General features: G+C 39.7%; 1 protein-coding gene across 39 annotated transcripts in view; it reads left to right on the forward strand.

Moving 5' to 3' along the window:
* The window catches only part of RIMS2 (regulating synaptic membrane exocytosis 2), a 624,467-nt gene that overhangs the window by 503,870 nt on the left and 95,274 nt on the right, over positions 1–25,323 (forward strand). For 15 of the 39 annotated variants that reach the window (XM_054984410.1, XM_054984412.1, XM_054984404.1 and 12 more), the window contains one exon: positions 9,204–9,304. The exons of 22 other annotated variants lie outside the window; for them this stretch is intronic. In XM_054984410.1, coding sequence (XP_054840385.1) covers positions 9,204–9,304 — 101 coding nt within the window. Of the gene's footprint in view, positions 1–3,878; positions 3,900–9,203; positions 9,305–25,323 lie in introns of all 39 variants that reach the window. 2 more of the 39 variants (XM_054984401.1, XM_054984402.1) reach the window with 1 other exon arrangement.

The following is a 25,323-nucleotide window of genomic DNA, read 5'->3' on the forward strand; positions in this document are numbered from 1 at the left end:
CAGTTAAAATATGCATAACAGATTGTTTAAGCTTTCCTTTGTTCTTCAAAGCATTCTTCCACTACATGTATGGTAGTTTTATTGCCAAAGGCCTAAAAGGTATGTCAGGTTGTCAATAATTGCTTGAAGAAGCTTTAGCTTTTAATGCATAAATGTTACAGACCCATATTTTGCTACATTTGAAGAATTATCACTTTAACCCCTCCTCCCCGCATCCACTCTAAATGTATGGTGTCAGGGAGTTGTCTTTAGTTACTGCTCTGTATATCTGAATAGTAAAGTTTTATATTCACTATAGTATAGCCACTTAGAATGTTGCTACATTATTAGACCTGAAAAATCACATTGTATAGCTCTCCTTGGATGGTGGCATCATAATAAAAATGAAGAGTTGCAAGATTGAATACTACTTGAATTAAATCTCCCTGTCCTTGGCAAGCCACCCTGTTAAGGAAAAAGATTTCTGCCTTTTTATGAGTATAATAATTTTCTTTTTTGCCTTAACAATTTATGTCTATCTAAAAGAATAATACACATTAATTTCTGTCTGCAGGGAGGTTTCCATTTGGTACAGCGACCAAACATGCAATTTCTCATCTGAATTTTGCAGTGATACAATCCAAGACAGCTTCCACCATGAGATTTTTCTGAATGTTAAACATGATGTATAGTGGATATATAATCTGGGTTTATATAATACATTGTGATTTTAATATTACTTTTGAGACCCTATGAACATGTAATTAGGCTGGAAAAGTACTGTTATATGACTCTTCCTGTCTCATTCTTCCTGACTCTTTTCTATTATTTGCCACTTCTACCAAACCATGCAGATGTGTATTATAGAGTAGTTCCTGTACTAACAAAGTGAACCTTCTCGGGAATACATTTACCTGATCTTCAGAAGCACTATAAAGGATTTCCTGAAGTTGCTAAAAGTATTGATTTAGGGGGTTTTCCACCCATTTCTATCCGTTCTTTCTTGATCATCTGTTTCCTTTTGGAAAACATAAAGTATTAGCTTCTTTTGCCTTGGTCCAGAAAGGGTGAAGCAGTCTCCCATGTACTGAACTCATGCAGGACTTTGTGTGTGGATGGGCTAGAACTGAACTAGGACCTGCATGTGCCCAGTCCTCTCCATGTTTGCCAAATATGACATTATTTGGCTTTAGTACTCCAGCATTATAACAACTTTACAGGAGCTTGTAAAGGAAAATATAATTAGACTATCAAAGAATAAAATACATTGAAGGTAATAGTGCTTTATATAATCATAATAAAACACAGTTGTTTTGCAAGTATGTTACATCATTTGGTTCTGTTAGCTCTCTGGGCCAGTCAACCTAAATCAACCTCATAGAGTGGTTCATGTGAGTAAATAGTGGAGGAGGTGAGAATGATGTTGTAAGATGTTTGGGTCTCCGTTGGGGAGAAAAGCAGGTATAAATAAAAAGTACCTTTTATATTGACTTACATTGAAAGAAAATTTTTTACAAAATACATATCAATCTTGATGCAAAGTGTTTTCACCTGAACTACCAATCTTAGATTTCAGTGTACCTTTGCCTATAGGCTGATGAAGCTTGCTTGCATAGTATTCTTAAGAGCACGTATTGATCATGAAATGCATTCAAAAGCTCTTTTAGCACTTACCCCAGGATAGGAAATCTGTCTTTCCTCCTCTTGTAAAAATGTGTAATTATGTTTTATATGCTAGGAATAATGAAGGGATTCTTGCGCTTTTTTAAACACACAGTTTCCCCCCATCCTCACAAAATGTGTATAGTGCTCTACAAATCTAAGAGGCTCATCATATCAGCACAATCATATGGAAAAGGTCCAGCACTGGTATCCCCAGGAAATGGTGGCATTGGCATAGAACCTTTCCATAGTGAATAATCATGAGGAATGAGTCCCATAACACAACTGAAAGAAACCATGGCTTGCTTTACCTGACATTCTGAGTAGGCAGTTCCCAGGAAGTGGGAAGAGTCCTGCAGAATTCAGTGTGACAAAGAGGACTGTGGGTCAGACTCTTGGCGCATAGTGGCAGCACATAGTGGCAGTGCTAAGATTTTCTATTGATATATTCACATTTGATAGTATATAATAGTATGTTCATATACTAATAGCAGTAAAGTGTGAGTAACTATATATTAGTATATAATAGTATTTTCACATTCAACCCCAAACCTTCACTAAACTTTCCTAGAAATTTGCTGTCATACCGCAACTGATTGGTCAGCTGTGCATGGTTTTTTTCTCAGTGGCTCCATGGTAGTCTATTGAGTAGCTGGATCAGTCTTCAAAAGCACTGTCTTATCAGTTTACTTTTATTTACTGAGCAAAATTTTCAGATTTTTACTCATGCCATTAAGTAATAACATCTCAAAAAACACAAAGTAAAGCCTTGTTACAAATTGATAATTCTTACAAATATTTAAAGTAGTGTTTGGAAACAGTTCTGAAATTTTAATTTTCCTGATAGCATCACTGGACTAAATATTGCACTAAAATATAGCATACACATTTATTTGTCATTCACTCACTCTGCCCTGTAGTGCAGAGTGGGAAGCTGCAGTACTGCAGCCCAGCTCTGCTCACGACCTGAGTTCAATCCTGGCAGAAGCTGGGTTCAGCTAGCTGGCTCAAGGTTGACTCAGCCTTCCATCTTTCCAAGGTTGGTAAAATGAGTACCCAGTTTCCTGGGGGTAAAGTGTAGATGACTGGGGAAGGCAATGGCAAACCACCCCATAAAACATCTGCAAAGAAAACGTGATGTGACATCCCTCCATGGGTCAGTAATGACTCGGTGCTTGCACACGGGACTACCTTTACCTTTACCTTAGTCCCTATATGCAAAAAAAGAATAAACTATATCTTAATACCTGCTGAATTGCCTTTGGTGTAGACAGATACTATTAATGATTTCCAAAGTGTGCTGATGTCTAGGAACGAGGGGTGTGCACCCGAGGTGTGCAGCAGCATGCTGCTTTGGATTTCGGGGCTTTTTCCGAACCTTTTCCTGCTTCGCGAAAAAGGTTCTCGTTTCCAAGTCGCTTCGGTATGCTCTGGAAAGATTCGGAGCATACTGAAGTGAGAGGGGAGGGGGAGGACCACCACCACCCTTAAACCCCCACCCTCACCTTAAACCCCCCCCCACCACCCAACTTACCTTGTCAAGTTGAAGGCTGGAACGGCCCAATGCCGCGCTGGCCAACTGGCTAGTGGGGAAGGCCTTCCCTGCTGCTGTCACCACGCAGCTGCAGCCGTCGCAGCCAACCAGCAGAGAGGGCCTTCCCTGCCACCGGCACCATGGAGCCGCAGCTGGCAGAGAGGGCCTTACCTGCTGCTGGCACGGCAGCCGGCACAGCTTGCCGGCAGAGAGGGCCGGCGCCGCCGGAGGCCAGCAGTCAGGAGGGAGGCTGTCTCCTCCAGCGGTAAGTGGGGGTGGGGTGGTGGGGTAAGGGTTGAGTAAGTTTAAAGGGCCCTACCACTTGTGAAAGGGCCCTTTAAACTTAATCCCCAGAGGCCCCGAAGCTTCCCGAAGTATTACAAATGCTTCGGAAATCCTGAAGCTTTCCAGATCGGGCCTGATTTGGGTATTTTACCCGAATCGGATTCCTGAAGCGCACACCCTTACTAGGAACTAGCTCTGATAAGCCTGTACTTAGGACCCAGAAAGAGCAGTTTAATGACTATCTTTGTGAAAACAGAGTGTTAGGTTTGGTTGATAAAGTAAAAAAAGAAGCCTCAATACATTTGATTCATGCTTGTTTTATTATTTTTAAGTCATGATTTCTGTTATTTTTAATCTTCATTTTTATTTATTTTGAATTTTATCTCTTCCCTTCCCCTTCCTTTTTTTTACGTTGCAGTGCCAGAGAATGGGGATGAAGGTAGGGCAGTTTACTGTATCTTTGTTTCTGCTGTAACCATTGCAGACTGTAGCGGATGCACTGAATGTATATTCCTTGGGCTAGAAAAACTGTACTTCAGTTATTGTCTCCAGAAGTCCTACATGCTTCTTGGATTCTTGAAACAATTGTTGGTTACAAAGCCTTTGTTGTGCTATCTACTCACACTTACAACCAACTGACTAGGCAACAAATCCTGAGTAGATCTCTTGAAAAACTTGCTCAAGTCTATTCAGTGGGGCTTACTCACAGGAAAGTATACTCATGATTGCACTGCCTTAACTAATAGGAGCACAGAATTGAAAACAGCCTGAGTAATGCCTCCTGCCTTTCATTCATTTAGTTTAGCAGATTGAAAGGCTGCCACTGCTGAGCTGACTACTGATTTCCATCTTTATTAAAAATAAAAACAAAACATCTTGCCTCACCCAAAGTCAAAGTTGCAATCTTGAAGCCATTTGCACATGAATGCATTTTATTAAATTTCAGTTGAACTCACAAACCGTTTTTCACATCACATCCTGACTTGGCATTTTGTATCTTTTATGATTGTTTTAGGATACAAATGCAAAAATACTACATTAATGGATATTAAAATCAGCTAGGAGTACTGATGGTGCTTATAAAACCATTCATAGGTTAACTACTAGTTATTTCTTGCCTCCAGTTCCTGCTGTGTTTCAAACTGACCCAGTACAATTTCAGCCATGTCAGTATGAAGACTGTGCTATGCGTTTTGTGACTGATATTCCGTGGGTTATGAGCCAGCAAATGTTCCGCAGATACTGGACTTAGTAGGTCACCCTTTCCCACAAGCTGGCTAGGAGAGATACCCTATCACTGTATAAAAAGGTCAGTCAGTTTGGAATTGCACAGGCAAACAGAGGGCCCACAGTATTTCAGTATCTGTACTGACTCCTGTTATTTGCCATTGATCTAAAAATGGTCTAAACAGCTTGGCCACCGAATGTCTAAGAAAACACCCAATCTTCTATGTGTTGTCTTGATTTGGAAGATCAATTGAATGCATCTGCTTAATTACACAATAAACGTACTGAATTCAAACGGAAAGGCACGTACGCAGGCATTATTGGTGGTGGCCTTGCAAATATAGATCTAGTTCTTCAAGAGATTTATCAGTAGCTGCCCTTTAGTAATTTCCAGAAGTACTTTAACTGTTTAAAATGGTTTTAGTTTGAGTCATGGAGTAGTTCTAATCAGATTTTTATATAAAAGAATCTTTTTATTTTACATCTTAATCATTTGCAGTTTTCCCTTCCTGAACCCTAGAGATGGGCTCAGGTAAAAATTGAAATAATAATCAAGCTTATTTTGGTGGAAATTTATGAAAATTTATATGAAGCAGCTTCTTATAAAATGTTTAAATGAGTCCTTAGTTTTTTAGTTTTTTTAATATCTGATAAGACAAATATTTTAAACCCTTAGTTAGTTCTAAAAACAGTTGAGATTTTGTTTTATCATTCTTAAGAATCCAGACATGAGATACAGCCAGGAGGCCTGAATGACAGAGATGTTGATGAATAGAAATGTTGCTCAAAAGATAGGTAATCTGAATTCAAAAAATTGTTCAAGCAATCAGAAACAGGGTATCCACTGGTTGGTAATGGGGAAATGGTCAGGTTTTGTTCCTCCCTACCTTTCTAAAAAGCATACACAACTGTTGTAAACTGAGCACAAATACTAATAAAACTAAAGACCTTTTATATTATACAAAGGCAACTACTTTAAAAAGAATTAATTTGATTAGCTTTCAAACTAAAATATCATAGGTCATATTTTTCACAACTGTTTAATTACATTTACTGCATTAGTAATTGTGTTTCTCGAAATGGTATGGAAACAACATTTACTCACCAGTTTAAACATCTAATGGCATAGGCCTGACAGCGCAGGCATCTCCTGTGCCACTTGGGTAGCTATGAAGCAGCTTGGTGATATGTCACAGAAGATGCAGGGGTACTCATAATCCAAGAGGTTAGCTCCAGGACCTTTTGTAACATTACAAGGGATCCTGCAGTACATCTCTTAGACTATGGATGCGGCTGCTTGGGTTATTGGCAAAATGTTTTGCTGTGTTGGTAGGCAAACACTAACATCTGTGCTACATCATAATATTAATCAAATTGTGCCACCATTGCTAGTAGATTGTTTTCAAATAGGATATCCTTTCTGATTGTATAGATCATGAAAGTTAGTGTCATATTTAGTGTTCCACCACCTAAGCTACTGATATACACTTAGCACAGAAATCTTTTGCATAAAGCTAGAGCTAAAATTGTCTTGGGCAAGGGAAGTACAAAGGAAATTCCCTAAAATACCACCAAGTTAAACATTTAAATATTAGACTTTGATGTAATAGTATTAGTTGCAAACTCATGTAGAACATGTCAAAAAAACAAAAATTAACAGGATTGAATGAAAACAAGTATGGATGTAATTCAGATACTAAACTTGGGGTTTTATTTTGTACCATTTTGGGAGCAGCTACATTTCAAACCTTTTTAATATTGTCAATAAAGCTTCAGTTACCTTTTCAAACCTTCTGCATCTAGAAAGACTGGAAAGTCATGAAAACTACAATAATAATTTCAGCAGCTGCTGTTTTCCAAAAATGATAGTATTGGCTACATTCAGGGAAGCTAATTTGGGGTCAACAGTGCAACTGACAGTCGTCTCATCACCATATTGTTCTATTTATTTTTAATAGAACACTAATTGCAAACATATACATGTGCTTTGGGTAATGGAATACAAACAGTATCTTATTGGTGAAGATGCTGATTTCAGATAGTTGTTAATAAATGTGCTTTTAACACCATTAGGGTAGCAAACAACCTGGAGAAAGAAGTGTCCTACCCCTTTATCAGAGGCTCAATGGGATGTTATTTACCAGGTGATATTATTTACACGCATGCCATGAGAACTTTCAGCTGCCCTTTCCATGCACTGAGCGTCTGTTAAAAAGACAAGACATTTTTTTTCTGCAGGTTGTTAGCACTAAACCCTGTAAGGATGAGAGGTAACTTCAACAGCAGTATGTCCGTAACAAATCTATTAGTCTATACTGCACAACATCTGGACTTCAAAGTCCTTCCTTAACCAAGATTGAAGGGCTGAATCTTTGTTTTATGTTCTTTAAATAGTCTGTGTTATGACCACACTGAGTTACCTCCTGTCCCAGTTTACATATGTTCATTCATCAAAAGAACTGCAGGTAACAAAATTTCCCCTTAGTTTTAATATCATAGCTAAGTTCACATCACCCTATAGGAGAAAAGGAAAAATCTGGTAAAACTGGTTTAAGCAAGTGACTAACAAGAGATTTGCTGTTTATATAGGTTGTACAAGGGTAGGACACACTGAAAGCCTGCTGCTGAAATTCAGTGGCCCTTTGTCAACAGCACAGAAGGCTGCAGAGAGGAAAGGGAATCAGGCAAACTTGACACTCCTCACTCTTATGTTAGTGAAACAAGAATTGTAGCCTCCTGCATGGTAATGCATTGTGCTTATGAGAGTCCCACCACTCAGCAGAGAGTCAAAGAGTTTCTAAAGGGCCTAAGGAATGTTGGGGGCATGTTTCTCCCGCTCCTGCAACCATAGGGCCCAGTCCATCATTTATTTCTGACATTACTGAATTTTACATTAACAAAGGTCATTGTTGACATTTCCATATTGTTAATTTACATTAAAAAGCTAGTTCAGAGCTTTAAAAATAACTCGTCAAACTAGCATAGTAAATTAAACTCTGTTTTATCCTTTGTGTTCCTCCTAAATAGCCAGTAGTAGTAACTGCCATTTAGAAATAATTTCCCCTGAACATTGACTAACTTTGATTATGTTCACAGAGAAAAAAAATCATTGTACAAAAAATATATATTGTAATAATTTTATTCAACTCAGTTACACTTAAATGTTCCATCTAGAATCTTTGGGACGGATTTTGTTTAATTTTGAAGTTTGGGACTAGTTCTGATTTGTTTTCATGTTGTCCTTAAACAACATGGTGTGCACTTCAGTTTTATATCTGTAAGAGAGAGAAACTCAAGCCCCTAAACTGCTCACTAACTATATGATTGCAGATTTGTCTGTTGATTTAGTGAACAAGCTATCAGGGTAGGGTTGCCAGATGATGGTGGCAACCAGCGAGTGATTGAGTGGTCGGGTCTAGGGGAGATGGCACTGCACCAGTTGGGCAACTTCACTTCTACCATTCATCATCTCAACAGCATGTCATTGAGACAATGTTCTGGGATTTAGGCAAAACTATATTGTAAAACCATGGAGTTTTGCCCAGGTATTTTCTGGAAATGATGTTGCTCCACTAATATAGCTCCATTAAAAAAAAAAATCTCCTGCTGGCCCTCCGTGGGTGGGCAGCTGATGTAAAGCATGAGTGGGAGACTTGGTCTCCTTGTATCAGACCTTATTATATGAATACAGTAGTCATTAATGAAAGCTTTTAGTTAGGCTCCACAAGTTTTGTTTATGGGATCTGGCCTTGAATGGGTGGATCCTGTCCTTCCCAGTCCACTGATCAAATATTTATTAATATATTTATATCCTATTTATCTTTCCTTTTTGATCACATTTGAAACTCTCCTCTAATCTAAGGAGTGTTCCCTCAATTTGTCTCTTCCATTGAAGGAAGAGCCAAAAGTTGGAGGTAGGCTTCTTAGGCTACATGTTCACCTCAATATGGTTAATTTTCTTTAACCAAGGGAAATGAGGTGATTGCTCTCTTAAAGCTATCTTGCATGCTATAACAGGTCAACATAACAGTGCTAGTCAGTAGCTAGTATAAATTATTTTATTATGTAGATATTTAATTATTTAAGCACTGCTGGTAGCTATTAGCTGCCAAACAGTTCCATAGGCCAAATTATGTGATATTTTTAGCTGCATTCAAGAGCTGAACAGTAATAGATATCACATAACACAATCTATTTAGGAAATCTATATCTGGTTCTTGTGTTATGCTTTTTTTCTTTTAGATGTTTCTGCAACAAAAATAAATCTAGTCAAAGCTTGTAGTAGAACTGTATTGATCACCTACATGGTTGATGTTAAAACAATTAAATTCAAAATTATTTAAAAGAAACCCCCTTTGTGGTTTTGCTATTTATCTCAGATAAAATAAAAGATTACATTTTTATGCTGAAGTACATACATAACCCTCTAATTATGACTGAAATATTTGTAAAGATTTCATGTTAAACACAGAATTACAAATTAATTAATCAATTTATTTTCTTTTGAATTTGACAGGTGCTATGGATGTAGAAGAGCGAAATCGCCAAATGAAAATGAACAAGTACAAACAGGTAGCAGGATCAGATTCAAGGCTGGAGCAAGATTATCATTCTAAGGCAAGGGCATTTTGCTTTAAAATGTCACAAAATATATAATGATCTGAATTGGTCATGCGTGTAGTCATTGAATATGTAACATGCAACTAACAATCCATTCATATAAATGTTACTTGTAATTACGTCCCATTGATTTTAACACACCAGATCCAAACTTGCACAAGTTGGCTTCTACTCACTCAAGAGGGCTTTTAAGATCCCCTGTCCAGCTGCCATCATTGTGATACTCCTACAAAGCTCCCCAAAATTTTGCCTGCTTTTTATATAGAACAGTACCTGATGAAGCATAAAGAGCTGTTACTAGACAGAGAAATCTCCTCTATGCACATTAAGAAAATGTTTTCTTGCTAGTCAAGGGAGGAGTTGGATCTAAATCAATGGTGCTTACTGCTAAATAAGTGTGTAGATTGCAGCTGGAAGATTTTGCAACCCTTTCTAAAACTGTAATTGAAATAATTGTGTTGAGCTCTCATGAGATATAAATAAGAAACTGATACTCTATGAACAGAAATTAATAGGACAATAAAGTATTTGCCTACTTAAAAAGGTGATACATGATCACTTTTTGTGTTTACTTTGTGAAATGTACAATAATATAGAATTCACCTTGTGACAATTTGCTTTTTTTAAATCACCCGGAAATGATTTGCTGTTTGTTTTAACCTTAAACCTTTAACTTTGGACCTTAAATTCAGCTCCTCCTTACATTACCTTAAATTTACACCTCAGGAGGGCTCTGGTCACAGTCTACACACTTTTGAATTCCACTCTCACAGAGCTTAGATGTTCTTTACTTTACCCAAGCTTTTACCTCAAGAACACTTTCTCTTTTGTGTTTGTGTGACCTGTATATTGCTGCCTCCCCGAAAGGTTTTTGTTGCCACCAGAGGCTTTCACTGTAGATCTCTTCTGCTTAAATGGTATATAGGAAACCTTTGTTATAGAAGGTAGTTTGACAGAACAGTAAGCTTGTGACGATGGTTATGAGGAAAAAAAGATCTTTTTTCTTAGTCAAAACTAGAATTTATTTATAAGTGCATCAGTGTGATTGCAGAGTTTCAGTTTTGATAAGCATATCGGTTTCAGAATAGATGTTAAGCTTGGCAGTTTCATATATAATTATATCTTCTTAAAGGTATTTTAACAGACTCAGTCACACAAAGTAATTTTCCACCCAGGTCTTTACTAATAGCATAAACTTTTTTCACATCCACATAAAGAGAGATTCATTCAGGACTTTCCATTCAGCTTGCCTGAACTAGATACCTTAATCTCTCAGATATACTCAGATATATACTCTCTCTCAGGCTTCCACACAGCTTGCCTGATTTAGACAATCCTTTCTCTGAGAAATACACAGACTCTCTCGGGAATTTGACAGAATAAATACTTTCTTTCAGAAACATAGACAGTTCAGGCCCCACACAAGTTGCCTGACTTAACTAGACAAATCTCTTTCTGACAAACTCCCTCAGCACTGACAAAAACCTGCAGTTAACTCCACCCCCTAGGGTACAGCTACTGTCCAATCAGATCACACTCCACTAACCCCTCCATCCTCCCTTCTTTTCTCAGAGGCCTGCATTTTAACTAACAGCAACAACTTAAAAAAAAAAACCTTAACAACCAGAAATAAAATATTCAAACTACTTTATATGCAAAACATTACACACTTACTAAACAGAAGAGAGAAAATGATTTAGAAAATTACTGGAATTAAGTTTCAGAAATTATCTACTTCATTCCTTATTATATATTTCCGTACCTCATTTTGGCAGCTGAGGAGGGTCACTCTTTGCTTGAGACATTCCCAGATTGGCACCTGGAAGAGAAAGGTGCTTCCACTTGCCCTGACTTCCACAACAGCGTTCTCTGGGATATCACAAAGGAGGATGCTGGCTGATGCCAGAAGCATTTGCTTCATGTAAATACACTTAGCAGAGCCATGCCTCTTGTTCCTGCCTACCCTCAAGAGGCTATTTATTCTAATATTTATACTCTGCATCACTAGCCTGACAACATGTTCTCAAAGCAGCTTACAGAATGCATATGATGCAATACAATCAAGTATGAATTCAGCATGAATATTACATTCGGCCAGAACAGTAAGAATTAAAACAGAGGCTAGTAGTTGCTGATATACCTGAAGATGCAAAATCTGCGTGCTGGTATCCACACCAGAGAATATGTATTGCAATGTTCACTTCAGTGGAGGGTGCCATTCACATATTCATATCTGTTAACAAAAACCTTCCTTCTCCACTTAAGAGAACTTAGAAGCCATTGCAGGAAAATGAGCTTTCAGTATACAGTATCACTAAGCAGGGGAAAAATTGAGTATTTGAACAATATATTAATAAATTTATGGCTATACATCTTCTTCCTAATGCTAGATTTTAAAACTTGGATTGTGTTTCAAGCCACGAGAGATTATATTTCCTTACACATTTTAATAGGTAGCTATATTATATTTTTATTCCTAAGATGCGTGTCTGCTTGCCAGTTAATATTGGCATTATTTAATACTAGCAGTATACAGGGGGAATTACTCCAGCATTAATTAAAATAAGGAGGGAAAAAAGATAAAATTGGGGGCAGGGGGAACAGATAATTTGTTTTTCAAGAAAGGAATATTTTTCACATATTGGAATATGTATTACTTAAGTGTAACTGCAGGCTGATGCCTCAAACTTCAAAAACTATTATGAGTAGACTTGGAAATTAAGTCAAGACAAAAGATGGGGAATAAATATTTAAATAAACAAAGAGGCCACCTGACATGTGACCTCTTTGGGGAACTGCCGGAACTGCGTTCATGTGCGTTCCCCCTCGAAATGACCCCTGGTGCTAATTCAGAAGATAAAAATATCCATCAAGTGCTAAAACTAAGTTTTAGTAATAAAATTACTTGTGTAGTGGGTAAATTGCAAGATGATGATGGAATTTTACTAAAAGGGATGGCAGATGGGAGAAGTTAGGATCTTTATGCCTGAAATATTTTACAGAAGCATGTTTTAAACAATCTAATAGGAACTTTTAAAATTGTTTAGTTTTAAGGGGAATTGATTTTGGGATTGGACAGTAATGTAGTTATGAATCTGGTGATGGCTAAAGGAAGACTAGAGAATGTGATTGATATCCTGAAGCAATTTAAAAGCTGAATGAAAATATCCTTCTTTGAGTACATGGAATAGTTAAAATGATTCTAATGTGAGAGAGCTGGGTGATCTAGGAGTCTGAATGGGAAGACAGGGTAAGATACAGCTTCCAACCATTGCAGGGAAATATTAGGAGTTCATACTGATCTGCTATTTATCCTCATGTCTCAGCATTATGAGAAACGGAGGGCAGTATGCGCACACTAATGGGGAATGGGTGTTGGCAGAGGGGTACAGATGTCACTTACACCTGTCAGCCAATGAAAGAAACAGATTTCCCCTCACCTTGGAAGCAAAGAGAAACTGTCCTCTCCTCTTTGCCAAGGCAATTGCAGGGATTAGAAAGAACACAGACTGTTTTTTATCTTTGGATTGGATCATTGCAGTGAAACCAGAAAATCAGGACTTCCATGTTCCTTGTTTGTAGCCCTGCAACACCCTCTCTGTCAAAATTCTGCTCCTAGGGGTCTTGGGGTTTTCAAGATTAGTGTGGGGGTAGTGATATGGGGAAATTGGCAGAAATCAACCTCCTTTCTTCTGCTAATGGAAATATCATTCCACGAGCATAACCACTGTTACACTGGTGAAACAGGAGGATAATAATAACTGTGCTTCTATATCACTCTTTTAGACAGATTAGTGCCCGCTCATGGTGGTGAACAAAGTCAATATCCCCACAAAATAGCGGGGGACTAAAAGGAGTGGCTTACCCAAGGCCACCTACTGAGCTCATGGTAGTAGTGGAATTTGAACCACTGATTAGCAACCCCACCTCTTAACTACTGTACTACATTAGCTGTCATATGCCAGGAGCCAACCTTTGCATGTTTTTATTCTGATAGCATAGCTATTATTCAACAATATTGTATTGTCTTCTTCAAATATTATTTAAATAAACATTATTTAAAATGTTAAAGGAAATTGAAAAAGAGTATAGAGAATTTGTTATAAATTTAACAGCAACTGCTAAAATCATTTTGGCAAGATGCTATAAAAAGTACAATACTTGACTGAAAAGAATTGATGTATCCAATTTTGTATATACTGACAAATTAAAGTCTATATGTTATAGAGAAACATATGGAAATACAAGTACAGTTAATAGAAGCTGATAAAGGCTGGTTTCTGGAATAATTATTATCAGTACATAAAACAGGTTCAGAACCCATAAGGAAAAATAACAGATTTGGGGGGGGGGACCTGTAGTGCAACACTCTGAGACTGTTAAGCATTGAGGCTGAATGAGTAGCGTCATGCTCAGCTAGTCCTGAACCTCAGAAGACTAGCAGTATGCATGGTGATCCCATTGAGATGCTTATCTAGTCCCAAACCTGAGTGAATTTTTAAAATTTTACCTCTTCCACGTTCTGCTGCACAGGATTGTTTGCAAGGGGAGTTGATGTTAGGTCCTCTTCTCTCTTGGCATCTGATAGACTATTTGGGGGCAATTAATTAGGACTGAGTAGACACTTTTTTCTTAATTTCTAATTAATCATCCTGCCAAGCTTCAACTTAGCCCCTTAAAGCTGATAGCACCTTGTCCTGAGGGGGCTAGATTATGATTTGGAGATGCACACCTCACAACATACATTGACTCTAATTTCTCTCCCCTCCAGGATGCTCTAAGATGTAGGTACTTCATTGGGACAATTCCCCATTCTGACCACCCCCATAATATTAAGCTGTCTAATGGAAAGCAATAAATATGCTCTGATTTTGCAGAGCCATTTTTTTTAAAAAATTACAAACTAGTGGAGGGGGGGTTATGGCCGGGAAGTTCCCAACTGTGTAAAAGCCTTTATCTTGTTTGTTCGTGGTCCAGTTCCAATGTCATATTCATAAGCATGGGCCCATTAAATTTGCTATTAGAAGTGATTACTAGGCTATATAGAAAGTTCTGTAAAAGCCGACTTGGACTTTTATTATCAATGCCTGTTTTGTCTCTTTTTCCTCTTAAAATTTTTTAAAAGAAAGCATTTTGTGACCAAAGAATATAACACCATCATTGTTGATCATCATTATGAAAAGCTGCAGAAATGGTCAGTAAAGGGCAGAGATCTTAGTTCACCATAGCACTTTTTGGAAGGTGCAGATCTAAGCAAAGCTACACTTTTCTAAGTCCATTGAGATCAATGGGCTTAGAAAAGTGTAATTGTGTTTCAGATTTCATTATTAGTCTCTGTGGTGGTAGAAAGTGCTGTCAAGTCATAGCTGACTTATGGCAACCCCTTCTGGGTTTTTTATGTCAAGAGACTTACAGAGGTGTTTTGCCACTGCCTCTCTATGCAACCCTGGTCTTCCTTGGAGGTCTCCCATACAGTTACTAACCAAGGACAATCCTGTTTAGCTCCTGAGATCTGATGACATCGGGCTTGCCTGAGCTACCCATGTTAGGGTATTAGTCTCTGTACAACTTACATATTTCAGGTGGAAATGATAGTATTCTAAATACAAGCAGCCCAAAATGCAATCAAGATAGATCCCCACCTAGATTAGGAAAAATCTTTTCATGATACTGCTGTCCATAGCTAAATCTATTACAGCCTCCAACTGGGAATCTAACATCCTGCCATCAATCATAACATGGCACAGCAGACTTTGGGAATATTTTACACTGGAAAAGTTAGCAAACTATATCACACAACTAGAAACATCAAAATACAATGAAATTTTTTCAGCCAATGGCTACCTGTTCTTGAATTTTTTACCGACAATGAACCCAACAATTCCAAATGTGGATTATTTTAAAACATTGACATCTTTTTGAAGTCACTATATAACAAATACTGTTAACTTTGATTAATGATAGGCTAAATCAAAATGGTTACTAAGTTTGCCTACTCTACATATTTATTATTTAATGTTTAATGTTGAAATTGTTAGTTGTTATGGGGGGGGAGTTTGTATTATAAAAAATATTTTGGAAAAAGAAATAAAATTGTAGATAAAAAAATAGATCCACACCCCCAGACCCTTCCAAAGAAGCTGATTATTACTTCACAAAGGTGATACTGGTCTTAGGGGACCCTCATGAAAAAAATACTGTGCAGCAGGGAGGTGGGCTGCAGTGAGGTATGAGAATCAGGCAAAACTGTTCTCCCTCCCTCTTCTGCTAGTGGGGAAAGGTTTGGCAAAGAAAGCTGTCTACCAGTGGGGGTGATTTTGCCCAGTTCTCTCTCTTCATTTCAGCTCCCTGTATCATGTGGCATTTTTTCTCCCAAACCCCAGAACTGACTTTGGGGGGATTAGTAGAGGTTACTAGTAGAAGAGGAAAGGAAGACACATCTGCCTCTGTGGATGCCTTTTGCTTGCAGATTGTAGGATTCAACTCAATAGTCTTGAATCTATGTAGCACTAACGGAATAAACTTGCATTTTTTCTTAGCTCTCCATTCCTTCTGTAGCCACCTTTGAGCCTCATAAGTCTGATGCTGAGGGTGGGAGGACCCAAATGGACGAAAAGCAACATGAGTGGCTGCACTGAAGAAGTGCATAACACTAGTTCGTCATCATTCTGTTGTGCAGCCCCACATTGGGACTACGCCTGCGCATACCTGCTCCGGAGAGAGATTCATTAGCTTTAAAGTGGGCGCTCCCAATCTCCTGCACACACATGGTGCATTCCTGCCTGATCACGTAGGCAGAGAGGCGGAGCGCCCCCTCATCCCTCAGTTCTCTTTTCGCCACCGATGAGTTTCTATAAACGCTCTGCTCTTCACTTCGCTTGTTACCTCATAGTTGTAGTTGTCCTCCACATCTAAACCAAAGAGCAAGATGCTCCAGGCCCTTTATTCTGACTCCACGGCGTCTGTGGCTTTTCCAGCAGTAGAGGATCTACTGGACATAGCTCATGGAATATGGAAGAAGCCTGCATCTATCCCTTCTACTTCTCATAAGGTGGAGGGCTGTTATAAGCTTAAGCGACAAGACTGCTTCTTCCTGTTTACCCATCCTCATCCTTCATCGTTGGTGATGGAGGAAGTCCAACACAAGAATAAATATTCCTCGCCAAATGATAAGGAGGGACATAAGCTAGATCAGTTAGGCAGAAAGATTTTCTCTTCTGCAGCCCTAAACTTCAGAATCTCAAACTATCAGGCCATCATGAGGTCCTATAATTTGTTCCTATGGGAACAGCAGTCAACTTATATATCTGAGCTACCAGAGGACAAGAAGTCCCTAGTACGGGTACTTCAGGGGGAGGCTGCTAAGTTGGCAAAACAGCAGATGACTGCAGCGAAGCAATAGGCTGATTGCGCTGCTAGGGCCATAGCATCGGCCATTGTCCTACAATGTCACTCCTGGCTGCGTTCTACTGCCCTCACGCCAGATAAGCGCAGCAAGATCGAGGACTTCCAATTTGAGGGCACATCTCTATTTTCGGAGAAGACAGGTGAGTCTCTCATGCAAATGAAAAATAATAGACGGCGCGGTCTCTTGGTGTTATTGCACCCCAACAGCAGTATCAGCATCAACAGTTCAGATACCGCAACCAGGGGAGGCAGCATTACCAGCAGCGGCTGAGGTACAGCTATCAACCATACCAGTCTACCCAGTCCTATAAAGGATATTCATCTTACCACCGCAATACAGGTAGGAGGTCTAGCAGATCTAGATCCAAACAGGCCATACCTCAGTCTCCGAAGCAGGCACAGGTTCAGAAGCCTTTAATGTATTTTTTAATGTTGTTAGCCGCCCTGAGGCCATTTGTGGAGAGGGTGGGGTATAAATCGAATAAAATAAATAAATAAAAATAAATAAGCCTGTTTTCTGACTGACGGCCCCAATGGTTTTGCTATCCCTGTTTGTTCTTGGACAGATTAGCTCCTTTTGTATCCCAGTGGGAGCGTGTTACAGATTATTCCTGGGTTTTGGCCATTGTTAAAGATGGCTATAGATTACGTTTTACTGAGACTCCACCCTTAGCTTGCCATATGATAACAACGGCGTTGACATCACAAGACCTCTGTCAAGAAATCTCTGAATTGATGGAGAAAGGAGCCATATAGAGAGTTCCCCAGGGTGACTCTAAATATGAGTTTTATTCTAAGTATTTCACAGTGGAGAAGAAGGATGGTGGAGTCCGACCAATTTTAGACTTACAACAGTTAAATAGTTTCATTAAAGTTGAAAAGTTTCAGATGCTGACTCTCTCTAGTGTTATTCAATACCTGGAGCCCCAGGTGTGGTTTTCTGTCCTTGATTTGAAGGACGCATATTTTCATATCTCCATACATAAGGCCCACCAAAAATACTTACGATTCTGCTTTGGTGGGGAGGCCTTCCAATATACTGTTCTACCTTTTGGGCTTTCCTCGGCACCATGAGTCTTTACAAAATGTTTGGCTGTGGTGGTACCGTTTCTTCGGTCCCAGGGATGTACCATCTACCCTTACTTGGACAATTGGTTATTGGTGGGCCCTCTGAGGAGGCATTGCTTGGCCATATTGACCTTACAGTTAAGGTCATCTCTCGGTTAGGACTCCTGATTAATTGGAAAAAACCTGCCCTTGTCCCCACTCAGACAGTACAATTTATTGGGGCCACTTTGGATGCTAGAATAAGCAGAGCCTTTCTGCCTAGGGACAGGGGAATCTCTATCCTCATTATGGTAAAACAGATTGAGGCTAAGCGGTTCCAACCAGCTAGGTTCACACAGAAGTTGTTGGGCCTCATGGCATCTACCACATGTTTAGTACCATTTGCACGTCTCTTTATGAGAGCACTTCAAAACTGGTTTGTCAGGACTTTTAATCCTCTTTCAGACCCACAATCCAAATGTTTTTCAATACCCAGATCTGTGGTTAGATCCTTGAGATGGTGGAAGGACCCAGAGAACCTTTTTAAGGGCGTCCCATTCGGTGTTCATCCACCTGATGTCACACTGACCACCAACGCATCCCTCTTGGGATGGGGAGGTCACTTGTATGGGAACTCAATTCAGGACACATGGTCAGAAGCTGAGTCTAGGATGCATATAAATATATTAGAATTGAGAGCTATATGTTATTCACTTGCATCTTTTGCAGGTATGGTACGGGGCAAACGAGTTCAGGTGCAGACAGACAATACCACCTCACTCTACTACTTGAACAAACGGGGGAATGGCCTCCCTAACCCTCTGCAGGGAGGCTACATGACTTTGGCTCTAGGCTAACCACAACGGCACCCTCCCTCAAGCAATACACATTGCTGGCTGCTCAAACACCAGGGAAGATACCCTGAGCAGATTCTTCAGACCGCACCACGAGTGGTCAATCAAGGACAAGTATATCCAGCCAATATTCGAGGAATGGGAATTCCCATGGGTGGATCTCTTTGCTACCTTGCAGAACACTAAGGCCCGACTGTTCTGCTCTCTGGCAGGTTCGGACTGCCATTCTATCGGGGATGCCTTTCAGATACCTTGGGATGAAAGGCTGTTTTACTCCTTCCCCCCAATTCCTCTGTTGCCACAAGTCCTATGCAGAATCAGATCATTTCAAATGCACTGCATCCTTATAGCCCCTTTCTGGCCCTGCAGGGATTGGTTTCCCCTCCTTTGGAGAATGGCCCGGGGGCAGTTCCAACAGCTACCAGGGGTTCCAGATCTTTTGTACAGGGGTCAGATCCAACACCACAATGTTTCTACACTCAACCTCACAGCGTGGCTACTGTTTCCCAAATGACAAATTTTTCCGAGGGTGTGATGCAAATTTTGTTAAATGCTAGGAAACCTACTACTAGATTATCATATGCACTGAAGTGGGGTTCCTTCTCTAAATGGGTGCTGGACAGGGATTTGTCCCCCTTTTCATGTCCAATACCTGTAGTCCTGGAGTATCTGCTTTCCCTTTTACGCAGGGGCCTAACAGCTTCTTCTGTCAAGGTTAATTTGGCGGCAATATCAGCCTTTCATGAGCAGGTGGATAGCAGAACCTTATTCCTTGTTGCCATTACTTCTCTGAGGAGAGTAGATGAATTGGGTGCTTTAAGAATGGATGCTCTGTTCCTACAGTTTTTCCTTAAAAAGGTAGTCTTATATCTTAGTCTCCATTTCACCCCTAAGGTTGTGTTGAAATTTCACTTAAACCTAAAGGCTTCAATCCCAGTTTTCTTTCCTGACCCCTCATCTGAGGCAGAGAGGGCCTTACACACATTGAATGTGAAGAGGGCCTTATTATATTACCTGCACAGAATGAAAGCATTCAGGAGATCTAGATCACTCTTTATTTGTTATGCGGGTACCTGCAAAGGTTTACCAGTATGTAGCCTATCTCTTTCCAGGTGGATAGTAGCGGCTATCAGGAAATCTTACACTTCAGCAGATACACCTTGCCCTGGAACCATCAGGGCACATTCTATGTGATCGCACTCCTCGTCAGCAGCCTTCCTTCAAGGGACACCCATGCAGGATATCTGTCAGGCTGCAACATGGTCGTCGGAGGACACTTTCATCAAGCACTATGCTGTGGACACCAGTTCCAGATCCGATGCTTCTGTGGGAAGCGCAGTACTACAGACGTTATTTGCCTAGGGTCTCCACTCCTGCCCCCATTGGTGAGTAGCTTGTTATATTCCCAATGTGGGGCTGCACAACAGAACAATGACGAAAACACAGTTGCACCTACCTGTAACTGTTGTTCGTCGAGCTCTGTTTGTGCAGACACACATTCCCTCCCTCCTGCCCCGCTGTGAGGAGACACAAATTGCTACCCCAGCAGTAGAGGGAAGAGAGAACTGCAGGATGAAGGGGCGCTCTGCCTCTCTACGCGCGCGATCGGGCGGGAGTGCATTGCGCGTGCGCAGGAGATTGAGAGAGCCACCTTTAGAGCTTTAGAACTAACGGATCTTTCTCCAGAGCAGGCCTGCGCAGGCGCAGTCCCAATGTGTGTCTGCACAAACAGAACTCGACGAACAACAGTTACAGGTAGGTGCAACACTGTTAAGTTGCTCATATTGCCTGTCCTGTCAACAGTGCTTCAAATGCTGCTGCAGTGGAAGAGGAAAGAGATGCAGTTCCGTTCACTAGCTCTTCCACAGTGCAACCATCTGTCTTGGGCGGCTTTTGATCCATGCAGTTTCAACAACTGTCAGCATTACTTTTTTTTTTAATTTAATAATAAATTTATTCCACGTTAATTTAAAACATAACCATACAAAACCCATTCCACATTAACTTAAAACAACCATACAAAACTCAAAATATGACAATTCCTAAGGAGTTCCATACATTTAGAAATTCAATAGTTCTTGACAATGAATGTCAGAGGAAACCATTTCTTTTTCCTGCAAAAATTGCACAATAGGAAACCATATTGCTTGGAAATTTTTTCGATAGGCTTCCAAATTTTGAATGCCTGTAGAGCAATCCACTTTACCCAATATAAAATGGTTCCAGATGGAATCATACCAATTTTGTAGTGAGGGCCCTTTCTTATTTCTCCATTTCTTGGCAATCTCTAGCCTAGCAATTGCTAACAAAGTTGTTATTGTAACCAGCTTGTTTTTATCTACTTGTTTTAACAAATCTATTTCTAGAAAAATATTTTCTGGGTTTCATGGAATCTGTTGGCCCACTATACTTTCTATTTGCAATAATACTTTATTCCAGAACCTTTTAATGGTGGGGCAAAGTCAAAAACAAGGTAAAAAGTCTCCATAACCTTTCCAACATTTTAAGTTCAATTTCTTTTGAAATTTAGCAATTCTCATTGGAGTTAAATAGCTTCTATGTAATATCTTAAATGAGTTACTTTTTCAAAGCTCAAAGGTAGTTGATTGAGGAAGGAGGAGGCAAAAGAAATCTGACTCTGTCATAAAATCCAGCTCAATGTTTTTATATGTTTTGTCATTTCAGTTAATTGGCCATGATGTTTCCAATCTTGTACAGTAAACACTTGCTTAAACAGAAAGGTTGAGATCCATCCAAAATTATTTTTTTGCCCATTTCTTGTGTTCTTAATTTAACCTTGGCCGAATCCACATTACCTCTGCGCGTCCCGGTGTTGCACTAAATGTCCGCGAAACACCCGGAAGTATAGCGTCTTTCAAGCGCAATTTCTGAATCGCGCTTGAAAGACGCTATACTTCCGGGTGTTTCGCGGACATTTAGTGCAACACCGGGACGCGCGGAAGTAATGTGGATTCGGCCCTTGTGCATGCAAATGTAAAGTTTTAACATTTATGCTTATAAAATTATAGCTGGGGCAGACGTGGATAGAGATAACTTTTTCTCCATCTCAGAACTTGGCAGCACCATTGAAGTTCATGTATGGAAGTTGTCTTGGGGCACACAAAAATAAGTAGTTTTTTACTTAGTTATTAATTTAATTGTGTAACATGCTATTGGTGAATGTAGCACAGCATCCACTAGCATAGGTGGATGCCAAAGGGTATTTAGACAGATTCATGGATGATAGATCCATCAATGGCTATTGATAGATCTATCAAAGACAGAAAAGAAGCATCATTTACCCACCAAATATATGTAGCTTGGATCTCTAACATGGTATGTAGAGGGCTCCTGCACCAGTTCCTTTTCACTTGTCCCTTTTATCTTCTATTTAGCACTTCTGCTTGGAATTGATAACTTTTTTCCTGCGAGAGCTTCTATGTCCTGAACATGACAATCAAAACCCCAGCAAATAACATTTTCCTTACAACTGTAGTTTTTTATTGCATGGAAAGAACAAAGTGTAGCTGAGTCTGGTTTTATTTAAAGGAGTTTTTGAAAGCAAAATAACCAGGACTTCAGAGAACCTCTCTCACTTGCCAGAGCTCCCACATTGAATCTTGGCTTCTGGATTCTGTCTCAAGTGGCATGGTATGCTTGGGCAGGAGAAACTTTCACTTTGTTCCAGTATTGTCACCTAATTTACTCAGTGTGGGTCCTGAGATGCAGGCTAAAAATGAAATGGCTATGCCTTTATTGGAGGTATATCAGCTGCTTATAAACATGCTAGCACTAGAAAACAAGTAGGTGTTGTAGGATTTCTTGTCATTTTAGAGACAAACCTATTTTGTCCAAATGTTACTTGGGAGGGGCAGGAAGCAAGGGAAAGGAATGAGTCTAGCAAAATCACAGCCAAGGCTGTGTTAATGTCCCTTAATTATAACCTCAAGACTAGAATGTTTGATATGCTGTCCTAGGGGCTTCTTTTATGGCTATTCCAAAGCTTTGGCAGAATTTTAAGATAGAAGATATTAGTAACTTTCCTAAATATTTGAGATGACCTTCTACTAACCAGTAGCAGCACAACAAATTAATCGCACAGATAGATATAGAAGTTTAAATCTACTGGCATATTAATATATTTCTTGTTAGGCTTACTTGGAATTCAAAACAGAAAATACTGAGATACTACCAAAAAGGTCTGTAATTTATGGACAAGTACACATATTGTTGAGTTACAGAGTTCTAGGAATTAGTCAATTACCACACTGTAGCAGGTTCAGCTAGTTAACTACCATTACCTCTGATAACATAGAGAACAAAAGAACTCCATAGCAGCTGATTCCAAAAAGAAGCTAAATCAATGCTCTCCTGGCACTAATATTCCACCCCTTTTCAGAAGTGAGCAAAGGTGTGTGTGTACGTGTAAAACTTGTTAGAATATATATTGGTCCTTATCTTAAAAGACTGCGAGAAGCAGGACTTGTGAAAAACTAATTAGAGAGCACAAGACGTGAATGATTGCCCTAAACTTGGGCATGCTAGGCAACAAAGCTAATTAGCATTTAAATTGAAATTCTATGGGCAGGAAATGATCTTCTTAGGCTTCTTCAAAGGCTTCTTAGAAAGACCTGATGAAAGAAAAAAGGTAAGAAAGGCCCCTCACTCTGTGATAGGCAAGATCACTAAGAGATATTAAATACTAGCAGATTACAGTTAGGACTATGAGATGATGCCTGATCAAAGGGAGGCCCCACTTATGATATTGATGTTCCTGTTCCTGTTCCCTTTTGATAACAGTCGAGCTACAGCATTTTGCACTAATTGGACTAACCCTTGTTAACTTAGATGGGAGACCTGTGCTCTACTGTAATGCTCTATAATTACAATATTCAAGCCTTGATGTTACCATAGCATGGATCCAAGTGGCCAGGTCAGCCGTGTCAAGATAAGCCATCTTCCATGCTAGAGTGAGGTTGCAGAAAGCATTTTTTTGCTGCTGCCTTAACTTTTTCTAGTAATAACGCTGGATCCAGTATAACCCCTAGGCTCTTAACTGAGTTTGCAAGGTTCAGACTAATTCTATGGTCATCAGATAAATAATATTTATCTAGTCATTCATTCTTTAATTATATTAGATCATGCCCTAGAGTAAGCTCTCAGGGTAGGTAACAGCAGTCTGATTAAACAGATACTATTACAGTGAATGATCAGTGTGCTACTCTTGCACTTTTAGAGTTTTGCACAGAAATGTCATAAATGGTACCTCTTGCATCTCCTAGACTTTTAATGCCACTGTTTCTTGTCCTCCATGTCAATGTGTCCCCAAACCCTCCCCTCCCCAGGCTGCATCCCCCAAATCTCTAGGCATTTACCCATCCAGAGCTGGCAACCCTAGGCACACCTCAAGTCCTTTAAAATTTAAGGCTGTAGGATGATATTAGTGGGGAGATCAAATGCATTTGAAGAATTTATTTGATGCTATTTTCTTAGCATACCTCAGTAGCTGATGTAATCTAAATTTATAAAAAGGAGAAAGTTTTGATCACCATAATATTGAAGGCTTCAAATTGTGTATCTAACACTTCCGAAAATAAGTATTTGTGAAGTTTCTGCATGTGTGTGGACTTCATGGAGTGAGATTTTCTTGTTTTTCCACCTACCATGAAAACCCAAAATGTGTCTCAAAATTATTCATGGGGGAGAGGTTGATCCCAGGAACAGAATTTCAGGGGGCATTTGGAGCTGCCAAAGGAGGGAGGATGTTGGAAAAGTGCACTCATTGGGCAGATATCCTTGTGCTTACAGAAATTTAGTCTGGTTCCAAGTAGTTGTGCGAAATGATTGACTTTTAACCCAAGACAGTTGAAGGATGGGCATAAAGGAGTGCTGCAGTTGCTGAGAAAGGCCCTGTGTGTTTGTGTTTTCACAAAGTACAACATGAGGCCAGAGAGATGTAGCCCTTTCGTTTGAGATAGTGATGTCCTGGCTAGGGCTAACTGTTTTCTTGAGGTTTTGATGTGGCTCTGGAGGCATGTTGGGGAGGGGGGGGGCTTTTTCAGTCCTATTAAGTTTAAATTCAAAAATAAAATATTTTATTTAACATAGAGGGGAAAGGTCAGGTGAAATCAGAGGTTGAAGATTTCTGAGGTAATTCAATATAGATAATTCTGAGGCAAAATCAGTACATGCACAGACTTTAGTTTTTATTTTTCAGACTAATCAGAGTTTCTTTAGCTCTTCACAGTTACTTAAATCTTTACGTTGGGAGGCTTTTGTTCCAGTATTTTCCCAATCACTCTAGTACACTTTCTTTGGGTATTTTCTTACTCTTGGTTTTAAGAAGGTTGATACTCTTTCCAGTACTCAGACCCCTTTTCTTGAAACACCAGTACTTGTATTCAGTTTTTAACTGACTTTTAAGGTCTCTGCCAGACTGCCACAGAGGCGTTGGAGCTGGGGGGAGGGGAGGGGCTCAAGTCTTGACTCCCAGCATTGGCAGACTTTGGGGAGGCCTCCAAACTGGAGGGAGGAGGAGGGTATACAGCACCCTCTCTCCTCTGCCACGCCACCAGCTCCTTGCTCTTACATGCTCTCACTCATTCATTCTCCTTCACACTGTGCTTTCTCGGTCTCTCTCCTTTCTCTCTACCCACCCTGTTCTGCCCAGGGGGCCTGCCTTTATAGGGACCATCCAGTGAGATCCCC

Source organism: Eublepharis macularius, chromosome 7 (genome assembly GCF_028583425.1).
Source record: "Eublepharis macularius isolate TG4126 chromosome 7, MPM_Emac_v1.0, whole genome shotgun sequence".
NCBI classification, from domain to species: Eukaryota; Metazoa; Chordata; class Lepidosauria; order Squamata; family Eublepharidae; genus Eublepharis; species Eublepharis macularius.